At 47.9% G+C, this 15,962-nt stretch overlaps 1 protein-coding gene across 1 annotated transcript in view; it reads left to right on the top strand.

Annotated features, from left to right (window-relative positions):
- The window catches only part of CARMIL3 (capping protein regulator and myosin 1 linker 3), a 1,161,278-nt gene that overhangs the window by 863,751 nt on the left and 281,565 nt on the right, over positions 1–15,962 (top strand). The window contains exon 29 of the mRNA XM_086923677.1: positions 11,729–11,863. Coding sequence (XP_086779803.1) covers positions 11,729–11,863 — 135 coding nt within the window. The remainder of the gene's footprint in view (positions 1–11,728; positions 11,864–15,962) is intronic.

Raw genomic sequence — 15,962 nt, 5'->3', positions numbered from 1 at the left:
GTCAGTAGCAGCAACAGCACTAGCAATCAGACAAAGCGACTCAATTGTTTTAGGACATCCATTAACAGTTCAAGTTCCACATTCTGTAGAGGTTCTGTTAAACAGAACCCAGACGCAACACTTAACTATAGCACGACTGACAGGTTATGAATTAACACTATTCCAGCCACACATAGAAATCAGACGCTGTAGCATCCTGAACCCCGCAACACTGTTACCTACAATTATGACAGATCCAGCCCCGCATGATTGCATAGAGGTCATTAATGCAGTGACAAAACCCCGACGAGACTTAACAGATGTCCCACTGACAAATCCAGACCTGACACTTTATGTGGACGGTTCATGCATGAGAACAAGTACAGGAGAATTAGTGGCCGCGTATGCCGTGACCACTGACACTGAAGTTAAAGAAACACATCGTATTGACACCCTGTCTGCTCAAGCGGCGGAGCTCATCGCTCTGACCCGAGCTTGTATTCTAGCCAAAAACAGAAATGTTAACATATACACAGATTCCCGTTATGCATTCGGAGTTGTACACGACTTCGGAGTCCTCTGGCAAGAAAGAGGTTTCCTGACCTCTCATGGGGCCAAGATACAACATGGTCCCCTCATTCAAGCACTGTTAGAAGCAATACATTTGCCCTCGGGCATATCAGTCATGAAGTGTAAAGCACATACTAAAGTTACAGATTCTGTTTCCCAGGGTAACGACCTGGCAGACCAGACAGCAAAACATACAGCACTGACTCACACCCAGATTACTGATGTGACAAAGACAATAGTACCGACAAAGTGTATGGCAGTTAGAGATCCCACCCTAGACGTAATCGATATCCAGACACACGCTACTCCAGATGAAATAAAGAAATGGACTGAACTAGGAGGGATTCAGACAGATCAAGGTTGGATGACGAGGGGAAAATCTACATGGTTTCTCCCCGACTCAATGGTTCAAAGCATGATAAATACAGCACATAGTCCTGCACATCTAGGAGAGAAAGCCATGATAGATTGTTTGCAGAATCTCTGGTACAACAAACACTTACGAGCAGCAGCGAAACAGAAAGTGCGTACTTGCATGATCTGTTGTCAGTTCAATCCAGGTAAAAGCGTTCCTGTAGAGCAAGGTGGATTTCATCCTCCCGATTACCCTTTTGAAGTCCTCCAGATGGATTATATCCAGATGGACCGTTGTCGAGGTTTCAAATATGTCCTCGTAGTTGTTTGTGCACTTTCCCGTTGGACAGAAGCTTACCCAGTATCAGATTACACCGCCCCGACCACTGCCAAGCAGCTGGTTCGAGAATTCTTCCCACGGTACGGTTTGCCCCGTGTCGTGTACTCAGATAACGGACAGCCATTCTCATCCGAGTTGATGAAACAGGTTTCCCTTTTGCTAGGATATCAGTGGAGGTTCCACTGTGTCCGACACCCCGAAGCCGCAGGCCTTGTAGAAAGGCATAACCAGACATTAAAAACCCGCCTTGCTAAGATATGTCAGGAGAAAGGGGTCGACTGGATAGTCGCCCTGCCAGTTGCACTGTTCTACATGAGAATGGTTGCACACTCGAGATCAGGGCTATCTCCGTACGAAGTGGTCTTTGGCAGACCACCGAATATGTGGGGGACGCCCATTCCGAAGAAAATCACTGATGTTGATTGTAATATGTTGACAGATTACCTTGCCTCCTTGATGTCTGCACTCCAATCATGTCGTTCACAGGTTGCCGCAGCCTTTCCTGACAACACTGATGTAAAGCCACATGAGGTCCGTCCGGGGGACATAGTTCTCGTCCGGAACTTCGACCGGAAAAGCCCGTTGGAGCCCCGCTGGAAAGCACCGAAGATCGTCCTCCTTACTACCAGGACCGCCGTCAAGTTGGAAGGAAGAAAGGGGTGGGTCCACACGAGTCATATTAAGCTTTGCAATGAACTGAAAAATGAACTGAAACAGGACTCTGACTCGTCCACCCCCACCAAAGACTGTATCAAAACTAGTGACTTTGAAGTATCCGAACGAGAGAAAACTCCCCAAGAGGAATACCGTATGAAACTCCGATCTAGCAAGTCAGACAGTTTAATTGTTTAAGTCCTCCCCTAGGTGAATCGGTTAAATAGTTTCTGACATGTATCCCCTAGATCGAGATAGAGAGAGAGAGAGACAAGTCAAAAGAAATACATACTGCAAATCACTGCGTAGTCACTGTATAGTGACATTGTTAATAATGTTTTTTCTAAGTGTTCTAATTATTATTGCCAGTATACTGCTTCCTATATACTGTCCTATCTTCAAGCATGAACAATCTGTCTACAATGTCTCTGCTGAACATTCTTTTAGTGAGTTACCACAACATGAACTCTCCTACAGACTGGCGCTGCGCAATAACACATTCATTAGTATGTTACACCACTCCCATCAGACGAACAATGCTACAGACTGCTGGATATGTGGCCGACTCCCTCCCTACCAGAACTACAAGGGAGCTCTGCCCCTCTTTCCGTATCCGTTCACTCACAACGGCTCCTGTGGTGCATGGTTTAAAATAATTAATTCCTTAGATCCTGATATTGCTGTTTTCGATGGGAGCTGGGTTTGGGGAAACCTGAACTTAGTTCTGCTCAACGTCTGTTACCCTGATAAAGAGGGACTCCCCACTCGAATAGGAACTGATCTAGAAAATGAAGTATATGGATTAGGTAGTTACACAATTAGCCTTATGATTCTTACTGTAGAATCCGAAGCCGCACCAGTTCTGCCCGCTATGTCAGTATTACCAGTCACCGGTGAATTATGTGTTAGCAAGAAAGGTTCAGTACACTTAGGTCATAGTAAATGCACTACTGTGGTCGAATTCAGTGATCATGGTAAATCGTCCTTTAAAGCTACTCGTCATTCCTATTTTGTTTGTGGTCATACCGCATACATACGTTTGCCTCCAGATTGGGATGGTACCTGTTATATTGCATTCCTTCTGCCACCTGTTTTCCTAGCTCCCCCTGATTACCATAGAAATACAAATCTCGTAAAAAATAGACCCAGAAGAGATATCCCACTTGTCGACTACACAGAAACGGCATGGGAACAGTACACTGATTTTAATAAGGGATTCTTTTTCTTTCTAGGACCTGTCCAAAACAGTAAATTAATACGTAGATTAACTAGAACACTTGAAGCTGTAGTACATGAAACTGCCTCCGCTTTAGGTAACTTAACAGAGGAGCAATCTGCTATGCGGGTTGTTGTCCTTCAAAATCGTCTTGTTATTGACGTCATCTTGGCAGATAGAGGTGGAGCCTGTAAGGTCATCGGGTCAAGTTGCTGCGTTTTCATCCCACAAAATGCGCCATCTGTTTACCAAGCTATTACACGTCTTCATAAAATTGCAAGTCTGATACATCAGAATCCAGGCACCTGGACTTGGTCTGGTTGGTTCTGGACAACGTTATCCGCTTGGGGATGGAAGATCCTATCCTTCCTAGGCATTGGCCTTGTCATAGTATTCAGTTGCTGCCTGTGCCTACAGTGTGGGCCAGCGATTTGTGGACTGTGTGCCACATCATGTATTGAACATTCCAGTTCTCTCTTGAACAGTCAAAGAAAGAAAGATGAACAAATAATGTTACAAGAACAGACTGATCGATTCATGAGGATTGATATATCATGAAGGGTCCGTAGGGAACAAGGAGGGAATGAGGTAATATAAATTTTATGGTCAAGATGTGTTCCCTAGCGCGCACCCCACCGTCTCCATGTACGAATTAAGGTGCATGTAACTTCCCTCCTGTGCCAGCTATGAAGACGCAAATACATTTGCGTCCAAGTTAACATGTCCTCTTTCAGACCCACCATGAATGGGTTGAATGGTCCGTTCCTAAGTATGCTATGCCAACGTCTTTTTGTAGTGTACTTCAACGTTTTTCAGCTCTAGCTGAGTAGGCCCCTGAATTTCTGCCACCGAGCCTCTTTTCTGGCTTCTGACTCCAAGGGCCTCTGCCCAGGCTGCCTCTGTACCCGTGAACTCTGACTTACTTTCAGCGCGGCCCCTCGCGCTCAGCTCAGTCTGCTGCCTGCCAAGATTGACTATAACCTTCGAGTTATCTGTTTCCCTTCCCGAAGACGCATTCCTGCCTGCTAGTTTCAGTCAACATTCCCCTCAGCTGCAGAGCCAAAGGGCCGGCCTGTCTCTGTGCAAGTAATTCAAGTAATTCATAGCCCTTGTTGCCATGCTCCCATGGAAGGCCCATGCCCCCACGCTTCTCATACAGACACTCAGGCGCTTATACACGCACTCACAGCAAGTATAGAATAGCTTCTGCCCTAGAGACCTTTCCGCCCAGATAGCTTAGTTCCTAAACACCAGATATCCGATATGATAGAAGCACAAGTTGATCTGACATGCCAGAATTCTGTCTCTTTCCGTCAGTGTAAATGTCAAGTCCCCTGCACCCTCCAGCTTCACGTCAATCACACGTCATACAGCTGCGCGCGCATCCAAGCTCCCGATTTCTGCTGACACTGCAACATTTCTGGTAGTGCCACCCCTTTTGTGACACCTACCTGTGACGTTTCTAGCACACACCTCTAGACCACGCCTTCTGATTACGCACTAGTAACACGTGGATACTGTTATCTTGTCTTCTCTCAGCTGTTACGCCCATTATGACTGTTTCTTATGAACTGAATTAAGTATATAAGCTATGTATTGTCAATAAATTGTAGCGCGCTCGCTCTATCCCTTCTGACACCCCTGTGGTGGTCAGAACATGATATCCTGGTCATGACCATTCCTTTTTAAGGAATAAAACCCCTAAGAACTCTAACACCACGGACTCTGTCTTTTTTCTTCCGATCTGAGTTATTATTGATTAAGTACTTACCTTGCATAGAAATTAAGAGAGTAAATTACATATTTACGTCACGATAGATATGTTCTGTGCAATATTTTAAGTTGAATGAGACGTAGTCGCATTGGGATGGCAACTTCCCTGGCAGAGTAGAGGGCTTCCTGCCAGTCGTCGTTCTCTAGGTATCTCTGGTCTGTTTCCCGTAGTTGTCGGAGACGTATCAATGGGTCAGGTTTATTGTTTATTAATTTACGATAGGTAAGCAAAATTGCTTTACGTGTTAGGGGGTCTGTCAGGAGTCGGTCTTACAGCAGGGAGACCTTGGGTAGAACCCCACCGCCGGCAACGACAGTGATGAGTGCATGTCGGATTTGGAGGTAACGTAATGCCTCAGACTCCGCTAACTGATATTGAGAGCTGCAAATGAGATCATAGCATTTGGTTTCCAAAGGTTCCCCACTGAGGAAATGTCAATTAAGTCCCATTTGTCAAAGCCCGGACACCGACTCAGTATGCCGAGTTGCTCGGATTCCCATAAGGGTATGAGCAATGTTAGTTTCGTGTGCCACCCTAGTTTCTTTGTTGCAGAGTGCCAAAGTGCCACTGTGTGAGCCATGGGGCAGGTGAGGTGCTGTCGTTTAGGACTGGAATAGAGTGTGCACTGACACCCTCCCCTGGTCATTACCCATCGATCCGTGCGATACCCCGGCTCGGACGGTGGAGCGACGAACCATTGATTAACCACTGCAAGCTGAGAAGCCCAGTAGAACTGTTTCAGGTCAGGCAACGCAATCCCTCCATTGTACCACCCCCTGGTCAGTTTATGCGTCGCGATGCATGGGCTTATCCCGTCCCATAGGAGAGTTCAAACCTCACTCTCCACACTGGTAAAATAGGCATCTGGGACCCTATGCAGGATGTTCTGTAATACATATAGAAACCAAGGAAGTGCCAGCATTTTGAACAATGCCGCTCTTCCAAACAAAGTGAGGGGCAGTGACCGCCAGTGAAGCACGTCTTTCCGAAGCCTGGTCAATGGGGCTTTAAGATTGACATCATAGAAGTGTGCCAGATGTGTCGAGATGTAAATGGCGAGATACCGGAAGCCCTCAGTAGCGACTGTTATAGTGGTGTCTTTGGACATCCGCAGTACAGGGCCCTGCAGCATGAATAAAACAGACTTTGTCCAATTAATAGTATATCCTGAATGGGCACTAAAGATCGCAAAGATGTGCAGAGTCCTGTTGATCGAGGACGAAGGAGCTGCCACGTATAGAAGGACATCTTCAGCATATAGGGATATTCTGTCCTCATGCTGGTCAGTCCACTTCAGTCCCCTGATTAGGGGGTCACCCCTGACCCAGGTCGCCAGTGGCTCTAGCAGTTGAGCAAATAAGAGGGGTGACAGGGGGCAGCCCTGCCTAGTCCCCCTCTCCAGTTGGAAGCATCAGGAAGTGTTGATTAACTACCATCTGAGCTGTGAGACCCGTGTATAATAATTTAATCCATTGTATAAAGTGAGGGCCAACCCCAGGCGCTCGAGGAGTGCAAATAGATAAGGCAACTCAATGGTGTCAAACGCGATTTTAGCGTTCAGTGACAGCAATGCAGCATCCTCTAGAATGGCCTGGGTTCTCCCCATTACCCCGTAGAGTCTTCAGAGGTTAAGGGCCGTGTTGCGGCCGGGCATAAAACCCTACTGATCGGGGTGCACAAACTTACATATAACTGGGATTAGGCGATTAGCCAATTCCTTGGCCAAGATTTTAACTTCAACGGTCAGGGGTGATAAGCTTCACATCTAGTCACTGGTTTGCCGGGCTTATGTATAACGGCAATTGAAGCCAGCATCAAATCTGGGGGCAGCGACCCTGTCTGGTAACAATCAAAGTACCTAGCCCGGAGAGCAGGCGTTATCTTGGAGGTCACTAGCTTCAACAATTCTATTGGGAGCACATTTAGGCCCATGGCATTGCCCGACTTAATGCCGCTAATGGCAGTCGCGAGTTCCTCTTCCATAAGGTCACCCTCCAAAGAGTCACTGTCCCCTGGGGTAAGTACAGTCACCGGGATAGTGGCCAGGAGATCTCTGGAATCTTGTGGTGTGGTATGTGTGGAAAAGTAATATATGGAAGCAAAGTGGGTGGCGAAGGCCTCAGCAATGTGTTGTGGATCCGTAACCCGTTCACCCGTGCCCGCCTCGATAAGGGACACCCATCTCTGAGCGGTCTCCCGCCTCTCTAACCAGGCACGTATTTTACCTGTGGCGTCACCCAACTCATATATTCTATGAAGAGTTGCTTTGCGCTTCACCTTTGCAGTGTCCATTGCTAATTGACGATAGTCTAGGCGTTTGACCACTTAAAGTGTGAGCGAGCAGTTCATCGTCACTAGTTGCCACTTATTCTTCTAAGTCCCTAATCTCCTGCTCAAAGGTGTCTAACCTAGCCAGCCATTCCTTCTTGTGTCCCACCATCAGTAAAAGAGCCTGACCCGTGATTACCACCTTGAAGGCCCCCCATAGCATGCAGTGAGATTGAACTGAATGTGTGTTCTCAGTAAAGTATTGAGTCACTCCTTTGAGCAGGTCACTTCTGACCTGTGGGATTTTCAGGATTCAGGGGTTTATGGAGAGGGTGAGGGGATGGTGGCCTTGAGGCAAATTAAGTTGAGGAAGAACAGGGGAGCGATCTGAAATACCATGTGCCAGGGACCTAGCGTCAGTAAAGTAGGAAAGATCATTGATATGCGTGAACATATGGTCCATTCTGGACTGACTACCATGGGCCCTGGAGTGAAAATTAAAAGCCCGTTTCAGGGGATTAAAATGGCACCAGAGGTCCACTAGGCCAAACGCTCGGAGGAAGTCCATTAGGGAGGAGGTGTTGTGCGGGTTCTGTCGGGGGGAATGTCAGTCAACCTGACCATCCACCGCAAGGTTAAAGCCTCCTCCCATCACCAGGATACCAACCAGAAGATCCAGCAGGAGTTTACCCAGCTCGGACAACATTTTTGCCATCAGCACTGGAGGAATATAGATGGAGAGTACATTAAGGGGTTTCCCCTTCCAAGACCCCACTATTGCCGTATACTTGCCCTGGCCATCAAACCAAGTATTCTGTATTATGAATGGGCATTGTTTATGAATAGGAATACTGGTCCCTCTAGAGCCGCTCATAAATCCCACGTGTACCACTAATCTATAGCCCCAGCGGTCCAGTGCTTTGCAGGTGTTACCAATGAGGTGTGTCTCTTGGAGACGGGCAATATCCTGGGCCTGTCTCTTGAGATATTGGAGTACTACCCCACGCTTGAGTTTGTCCCCAATCCGTTACGTTCCAAGTAATGATGCAGAGCATTCTTTTTACAATATGGTCTGACAAGGTACACAGGAATAAATGGGGGCGCCATCCCTCTTGTCTCGAGTGTGTGTGTGACAAATTTCGATACATTGAATCTATGAGCACTAAGCGTGCCTGATTGCATAGTATATCTTGCATCACCGCCATCACAATAAAACAACAACAAAAATAAATTAAACAAGTCCCCCCATCCCCAACACACCTCCCTCCCTCCCTCCACACTGCCTTCATGCAATACCGCACTAAACCTCCCGCCACCCCAAACTTACAGAGTGCCTATCGCTCACCTTTTAAATAATAAGGAACGTGATCCACCCCCACTCCCTGTGGCATCACTTTGTGTTAGCACATTTACCACATGGTTAGCCCCATATTCGTTGGATGAAGGCATAACAGATTACAGATAGTAGGAAAGTATGAAGGTAATGATACCCCTCAGCAGGAAGCAGGCATGGTCATTAAAGTTGTAAGCAGCAACACCAAGTTATACAAAAAGTCCTGAGCCAAGACGGTTTTACCGCAAAGCAGCCTGTGTCCATAGGACCTTGGTAGCATAGGCCACATTAACTGGAAGCCTCCGTCGCACACTATCAATCAGCTATTCTCTTTGCCGCTGAACCCTTCGTCGTGGATTTGCCCCTGTCAGCCTCTTTGAAGGTATCAGGATCTTCTGTGGAGTTGGTTTTTCAGGCTTAACTGACTAGTACATGTGTTAAATCTCTAATACAACCAATGGGCTGGGGGACTTAACACAAGCCCCTAACAGTTCAAATCAGACAATTTTGGAAATATTGAAATTTGCAAACATATGTTTGACTAAAGTCAAATGTGGATTTCTTTGTGGAATCGCCTATTGACCAAGTGATATCAGCAAATGCAAAGTCTAGTACCCCACAGTTGATTCACCAAAGCAGGAAGCTGGCTTATTATGTAGTGCACCAAAATGAGGCACACTATGTACTAAGTCCAGACTACTTTTATTGGCTCACAGGGCTTAAATTAATAATCCTAAATGCTCTCTTTGTGGTATTTTATTCAAGCAGTTTAGGTTTATCAGATGGTAGTGTTAAGCATTTGTTGTGCAGACAGAGTCAATAAATGAGACACACACTCAAGAAGAAACTCGAGACCAATTTAGAAAAATAACACAGGTTTTTATATAATTTTAGACACCAAGATCATCAGAATCAGGTAAGTACTTTAGATTTTATAGATTTTTACAGGAAAAACAGTAGAAAATCACAACTGTCAGATGTGTGGCATGAGCCTCGAACATGGTAATGTTATCCTGTGGAAGAAGTGATTAGGGTCCAAGGTCCAAAGAAACACCAGCAGCTAGGATTTACCTCCCCTTGTGGGTCTGGATGAAGAGGTGCTGGTCACGATGGTAGCCTCAAATGATGCCTGTTAAAGTCAATGGAGAAACCTGCAACAAGAAAAGTGGGGATTTGGGGACAAGTCCGGCAGAACCTAAAGGAGGGCTCGGCTCTTGAAGGTCTCTGGAGCAAGGGGGCACCATCAGTTGGCGATGTCTCGTAGTGTGGGGGTCGGGTGCAGAGGTGTTTTGTCTGGCAGGTCGCTTGCTTTGGAGGCTCTCACTTCTTGTTGTTGACCTGGTGATGGACAAACATGGCAGCAGGGCCACTCTCGGTGCTGGCCTTGGTGATGCCGACATCCCTCATCGGTGGGGCGGTCTTGGCAGGGTTAGTGTCCGGACTGGACATGTATCCAGCCTTGTCTGCTGAAATGGCTCTGATGCTCAGGATATTGGTGCTGGAGGGCTCCTAGAGGATCAAAGGGCTCAAAACTCATTGGGGAGATGAGGCTAACCTGTGGGAGCCACAAAGACATTCTACTGGGGTGTTTCTTTCTTGGTTGACCCAGTAGTCAGCAGAACAGTGTACTGGGCAGGTGCGGACAGTGGCTGCAGACTGCAGGGAAGTGGCTCCTCCACTGCAAGGGAGATGTGTACTGGTTGGCAAAGTGCTTGCAGCCCTCCAAGCCTTTAGGAGGATGCATAACTGCAGGACGAGTCGAGTCTTTGCAATGGTCGGGACAGCAGCAGGCAGGGTTTGGTGCCAAATCCGGGGCTGGTGCACAGGTCTTGCGTTTTTGGCTCTTTTTGATCCTTCTTCTGTTCCCAGTTAGCGAATCTGAGTACCTGGTGTCAGGGGGCCATCTACATACTGAATTTAGGGGCATTAAGGTCACTGTAAGGTAGTAGCCAATGGAATACTTGTTCTTGGGGTGACTACACCCCCTTAATGGCCACTTCCTTGGAAGAGTGGGCATAAACCTGACCCAGAGTTCCTAGTCCCAATAAAAGCAAGATGGTGGAACCCTTCTTTCATTGTTCACTTCAGGTAACCCACCTTAGGGTTGTGACTGCCCTTGGAGGGAACACACCTTCTGACTAGCTAATTTTCCCGCCTTTTCTGGTGCCAAATGGGCCCCAGGGCAAGGTGTGGCATCTCCCAGGTCTGGTGGAAGCCGGGATCTCATATCAAAGCTGGTAGAGGCTTTGAAGCATCTGGCCTTGATATGCTAAAATACTAGCCAACCTGCTGAAGGAGGTGTGAACACCTTCCACCGGAGCAGGCATTGCTTCTGACGTCAGAGAGCAGGTCATCTCTGATGGCAGGATGGACGAGACCAGTCAGCAAGCACACTAAGAGACTTGTAGATTGCAGGGGCCACCTCTAAGGTGCTCTCGGAGTGCATGGCCTGGCAAATCTGATAGTAGTGTCAGTATGGATTTGTCAAGATGAGATGTTTGAGACCAAGCATCATTATTTTCATTGAAGTCATTATGTAGCTGGGTAACATGTAATGAATATTGGCCAGTACATATACTTCAGATGGCTTCCTGAACACTTGCAATGTTGTGGCAGTGGAACCAGACATCACAGGGTATGCTCATGTATATATGGCCTCACATATAAAATAATTCACCCTGCCTTAGGGCTCTAAGGCATGCTGTAGGGGGGACTTATATGTAGTATATGCAGTGTGCATGCCCATAGCACACAGGGGGTGTCCCATGTTGTGTTTTCAAAAATGGTTTGCACCATTTCACGCAGCCTGCAATGGCAGTCTGCATGCAGTGTGGGTCCCTTTGGGTGACACAATACATGAGCAGCCCTTAGGGACACTATTGATTACCAATGCCCTAGGTACAGGGGTACGATTACGAGGGACTTACAAGGGTGCTTAAGTCCTTGCCAGTTAGGTTACAATTTACATGTGTTTTGTTTTAATGGAAAAAGCACTGACACTGGGCCTGGTTAGCAGGGAGACAGTGCACTTTCAATCGAAAAGCATCAGCACTAGGGCAAAAAGTGTGTGTGACCATGTCAAGGGGATGCACTTTCCTACTTTCCCATGGTGAAGAACTCTGATTACAAGTAAGTATTATTTCTATGCCGCATGTAGAAACATCTGTTGAATAAGCAATTCCACAAAGTATTGACTTTCAGAGTAGCTGTTTAAATGTATGCTCTGTTTGTCCTTTGCAGTCTCGTCATATAGTTGAATTGCGGAAACTGGCTCAACAAGAAGCTGAGATTCTTGGAATGCTGCAGGAATTGCCCCCGAAGAACATTCTGCGAGAGAATGAGGAGTTCACTGATGATGAGCTCTCCACCAGCATTGTAAGAGATATTGCGTACCCATTTTATTTATTTTCCTTAACTACATTTTCTTCCTTTTAGTTGATTATTGTCTTTCGTCTGATAGAGACTTCTAGCCACAGATTCCTCACCTTTTGAATATTCCCGAGGTGTCAGACTGGATCTGGAACCTTTGCAGCAGTTCCGCTGTGTGCCGGTAGACTGCATCGTGCGGCTCTGCACTAATGCTGTTCTGCTCCAGAAATGATAGACTATTTATACTATATAGATGCCAGTCCTTTGTGCTGGGATCAGTTCCATTCTTTTGTGGATCCAGAGCTTCACCTGGTCTCTTAGAGACCCTTAACCTTGATCTGAATTTTGTTTAACAGTGTGCAAGTGACATGACACCTCCCAAATAACAGGTTTTAGGCTTGGAAGGACTGTTGCAAACTAATGTCTGTGGCAGATCCTCACCAAATTTGTCTGTGGTGCCTGGGGTCGAGCCACTACTCTTAGGCTGACAGTGTTTGTACATTAATGAAACTGAAGTCCTAAAGTGAAACTGTACATCACCAATTACTGGAAGACTCCTCACCAAGAGTAGTACAAGTTGGAAGTTTGGTCTTGGTCTTGTTCGAGATCTAGAAGTTGCTGGAGTTGTTCCAGAGGTCAGTCTATGTGGTAAGTCGAAGAAAGAAAAACAAGAAATCTAAATGGTGCTTGGACCTTTCCGCCACTCACACTCCCCTGAGGAGGTACAGGGTGACACGATACATCTCGATCTCGGTAGCGAAGTCATTGAACTTAAGAGCCGATCCTGCAACCTGTTACGGAACAACCAGAGTTTACGGGGCCATCCACCACTTCTAAGTTAATTGAGAGCTCTGCAAAGCTTTGCAAGTGCCAGCTTGACCCTCTTAGACCATAATGGGCCGTCTCTGGTTCTAGGCTTGATTCTGCACCTGGCACAGCAGTCTGCGGCTGTCCCCGGCATATCAATGCCAATACCAACTCTATCAATGCTGGAAGATGACACCCCAACTGTCCTCCATGATGACGACTGGACGCAGGTTTCACCTTGATCGAAGTCACGTACAACTGCTATGAAGGCTTGCGTTCCTGTTAGCTTGATCAATCCCTTTTGATCTTCCTCCTGTGAGTTCACCCTTGGTGCCAGTCGGGCCCTGTAGATCCACAGATGGATCCGGACCGGCGCTGGTCGAGACATCTGGAACAGCTCACAGTCGACTCTCCTGGTGCTGCCACAATTTTCATCCCCGACTCTGATACGAAGCCTGATGGCCGTTGTCCAGTGCCGTTTGCTGCGCCTACTAGAGCTATTCCCTTCAGGCCGAAGCCCGAGCACTATTCTTATGAGCTGGCACTTGGGGAAGATTAGGAGGGTGCACTGGACCCTTACACACACCAGTCCCTAGACCCCAAGTAGGACACTTGTTGTTAGGAATTGGCAGAAGTCATTGAATTGGACACCTCCTCAGATGCTGGTTTGACTCTCCTCCTATCGTCGCTATGGAGGTTGGAGCCTAATCTGCTATGGTGGAGAGGAGGATGGCTGAGGTCCTGGACCTTAACCTGCCCTCGAAGCCAGTCAAGACTACCATCCTGCTTGGGGTCTGGTCCAAGCCCTACATTGCCCGCCGCAAGTGCCCATGGCTGGGGGACCCCAGGGGAAGCAAGGAACCACCCAAGGTGAGAGGCTAGAGACCCCAAAGCGCCTGGGTGCCGAGTGGTTACACCAGGTCAAAATTCCATAGGACAGCACAGTGTGAGTCGCGGTTGGAAAATTAGAGTTCTAGGACCCTTCCCAAAAGACCCCAAAGGAACTACTTTGATCAAGGAAGGTTGGAGAGTCACCCCGCTTGTGGATACCCAGAAGATACGGATACCTGCACCAGGGAGCCTGGGTGCATAGGGGTGAATTGTTGTCAGAAACCTTCATGGATGCCAATGGAGGGTCGGGGAAGTTTAGGAGATACAGCGTCTCGCGTACCAGGCCAGTGGACTCAGGGTGAAGAATCCAGATGAGAAGAACCTGAAAGCACAGGGGACAGAGTTTGTACCACCCGGGGGTGACCAGGAAACACAGGAGCACAATACCAGCCCTGGTTGAAGGTTCTTGAAGTAGCACGGAGTAGAGGAAAAAGCAGCTGTGGAGACCAGGCAACATTCTAGGACAACATACTAGGAGCCCAGGAGCCTTTCATGAGCTGCCCCATGCCAGTGGAAGAGTACAGGAAAGTTAGTGGTCCAGAGGACCACCAACAAGCCATGGCAGACGCAAACAACGGTTCACTGGAAAATGCTTGGTTGCAGACCAGCAAGGTCTGTGGGACTAACCCAGCAGGGGTAAGTCGGGTCCGGCCTTCAGCATGTAGGAGAGCCAGCAGGAATTGATTGAGCAGCCTCAAGGACCCTCTGGCAGCAGGCACAGGAGCCCATAGGAAGCCCCAGCATCTCACAGGAGACGAAGGCCCATGAGGCAGAGGATGCAGGCAGGACAGCAATAATCCTTGGTAATGCCAAACAGATGCAGTGCACAGTAAGGCGATCTACAGTGGCTGGAGAGGGATTACGGTCTCCCAACTTGCAGGGAAGACTGGTCTAGAGGACCAGCAAACTGCCACCAGTGTTGCTGAGCAGGGAGATGTCCAGGAGATAACTGGATCAGCAAACCGGTCATCAACATCAAGGTGTCTACAAATGCAGGGAAGTGACTCCTTCACTTTAAGGGGGATTCCTTCAGGCTAGGATACAGTCTGGTGAATTAGAGGATGCACCGCCACGGAGTTGCAGATCTTTGGAGAAGCAAACGAATGAAGATTCAGCAGGATTCTTCCTACCAGGAGCTGTCTTGTTGTGGGTCCTTGCATGAAGAACAAGAGAGTTCCAGTGTCCACCAGCAGAAGAGTCTCTGCTGGTCCACAATCTGCAGTGAGAGGCAGTCGGTTCTAGAAGTTGTTGTTGGGGCGAATCTAAGGACTCACCATCAGGGGAGCCCTTAAGTAACCCTAACAAGGGGAAGGACCTCTTCTCCGGCGATCGACATATCAGAGTGGGTCAGGGACGCTTCGTAGCTATCCTAGCCAGTCAGATGCTCCCAGGGGCCAAGATTCAACATGGCAGATCAAGTGGCCTCCTAGAGGAGCTCTGGGCACGTCCTTAGGGAGGAGCTGGAGAGGAGGGTGGTCACTCCCCTGCCCTTTGTGTAATTACGTGCCAGAGCGGTAACTAAGGGCTATTGAACTAAACAAAACTGGTTTATGCATTGAGGGCATCAAATGTGTCCTTCAATGCAGTCTGGTGGCGATTGGAAGTGCCCCCACTCTACCTAATTCTAAGGTAGAGGTGGTCACACCTTTGCAGGAAATCATTTTTTCAACTTCCCTTGCCCAAGTGAAGCTCATCAGCAGGGGGGGGGCAAAACACTGTCTAGGGTTGGCAGCAGCGCGGGCTGGCAGTCAGGCCCTAGAAAGCTAAACAGGTAGGTACTGGGCGACCTCTAAGGAGCCCCCCAGTAAAAGGTATCCTGCAACTAACACTGGAACCGGTGTAGCTGCGTGATTCCAACATGTTTGATACCAAACATGACCAGGTTTGAGGCAGCCTTTATGTAGTTAGACATCTCGACTTGCCATTGCCCACAACATACCTTATAATGGCTGTCCTGTCTTACAAAGCCCAGCAAATGGAGTCTGTTGTTTGTAGGGGTACCTCTGCTCCTGCAGGGGTACCCACACACTTACAACCATGCACCCTGCCCTTGGACTGAAGGGCCTACCTTAGGGGGTTTATATAGAGGGGTGCAGTGACCAGGATATTAGGGAAACCTTATATCTGAAGTGAAGGGTGCATGCACCCTGTCATGCAGACTGCTATGGCAGCTCTACAGACACAGTTTGCATGGGCTCCTATGGGTGGCACAATACATGCTGGTGTACCAATGTCCTGGGTACCTCAGACCCATATACTAGGGACTTAAAATGGTACCTCAGTATGCCAATTGTGGGGTGTATAAAGTACTTACCAGTAAATTTAGAGGAGAGAGCACCTGGTTAGCAGGATCCCAGTGACCAACAGTCAAAACACACTGACACCAGGCAAAATGTGGGGGTATCTA

This window comes from Lissotriton vulgaris, chromosome 5, assembly GCF_964263255.1.
Source record: "Lissotriton vulgaris chromosome 5, aLisVul1.2, whole genome shotgun sequence".
NCBI lineage: Eukaryota > Metazoa > Chordata > Amphibia > Caudata > Salamandridae > Lissotriton > Lissotriton vulgaris.
This window is presented reverse-complemented; position numbering and strand designations above follow the sequence as displayed.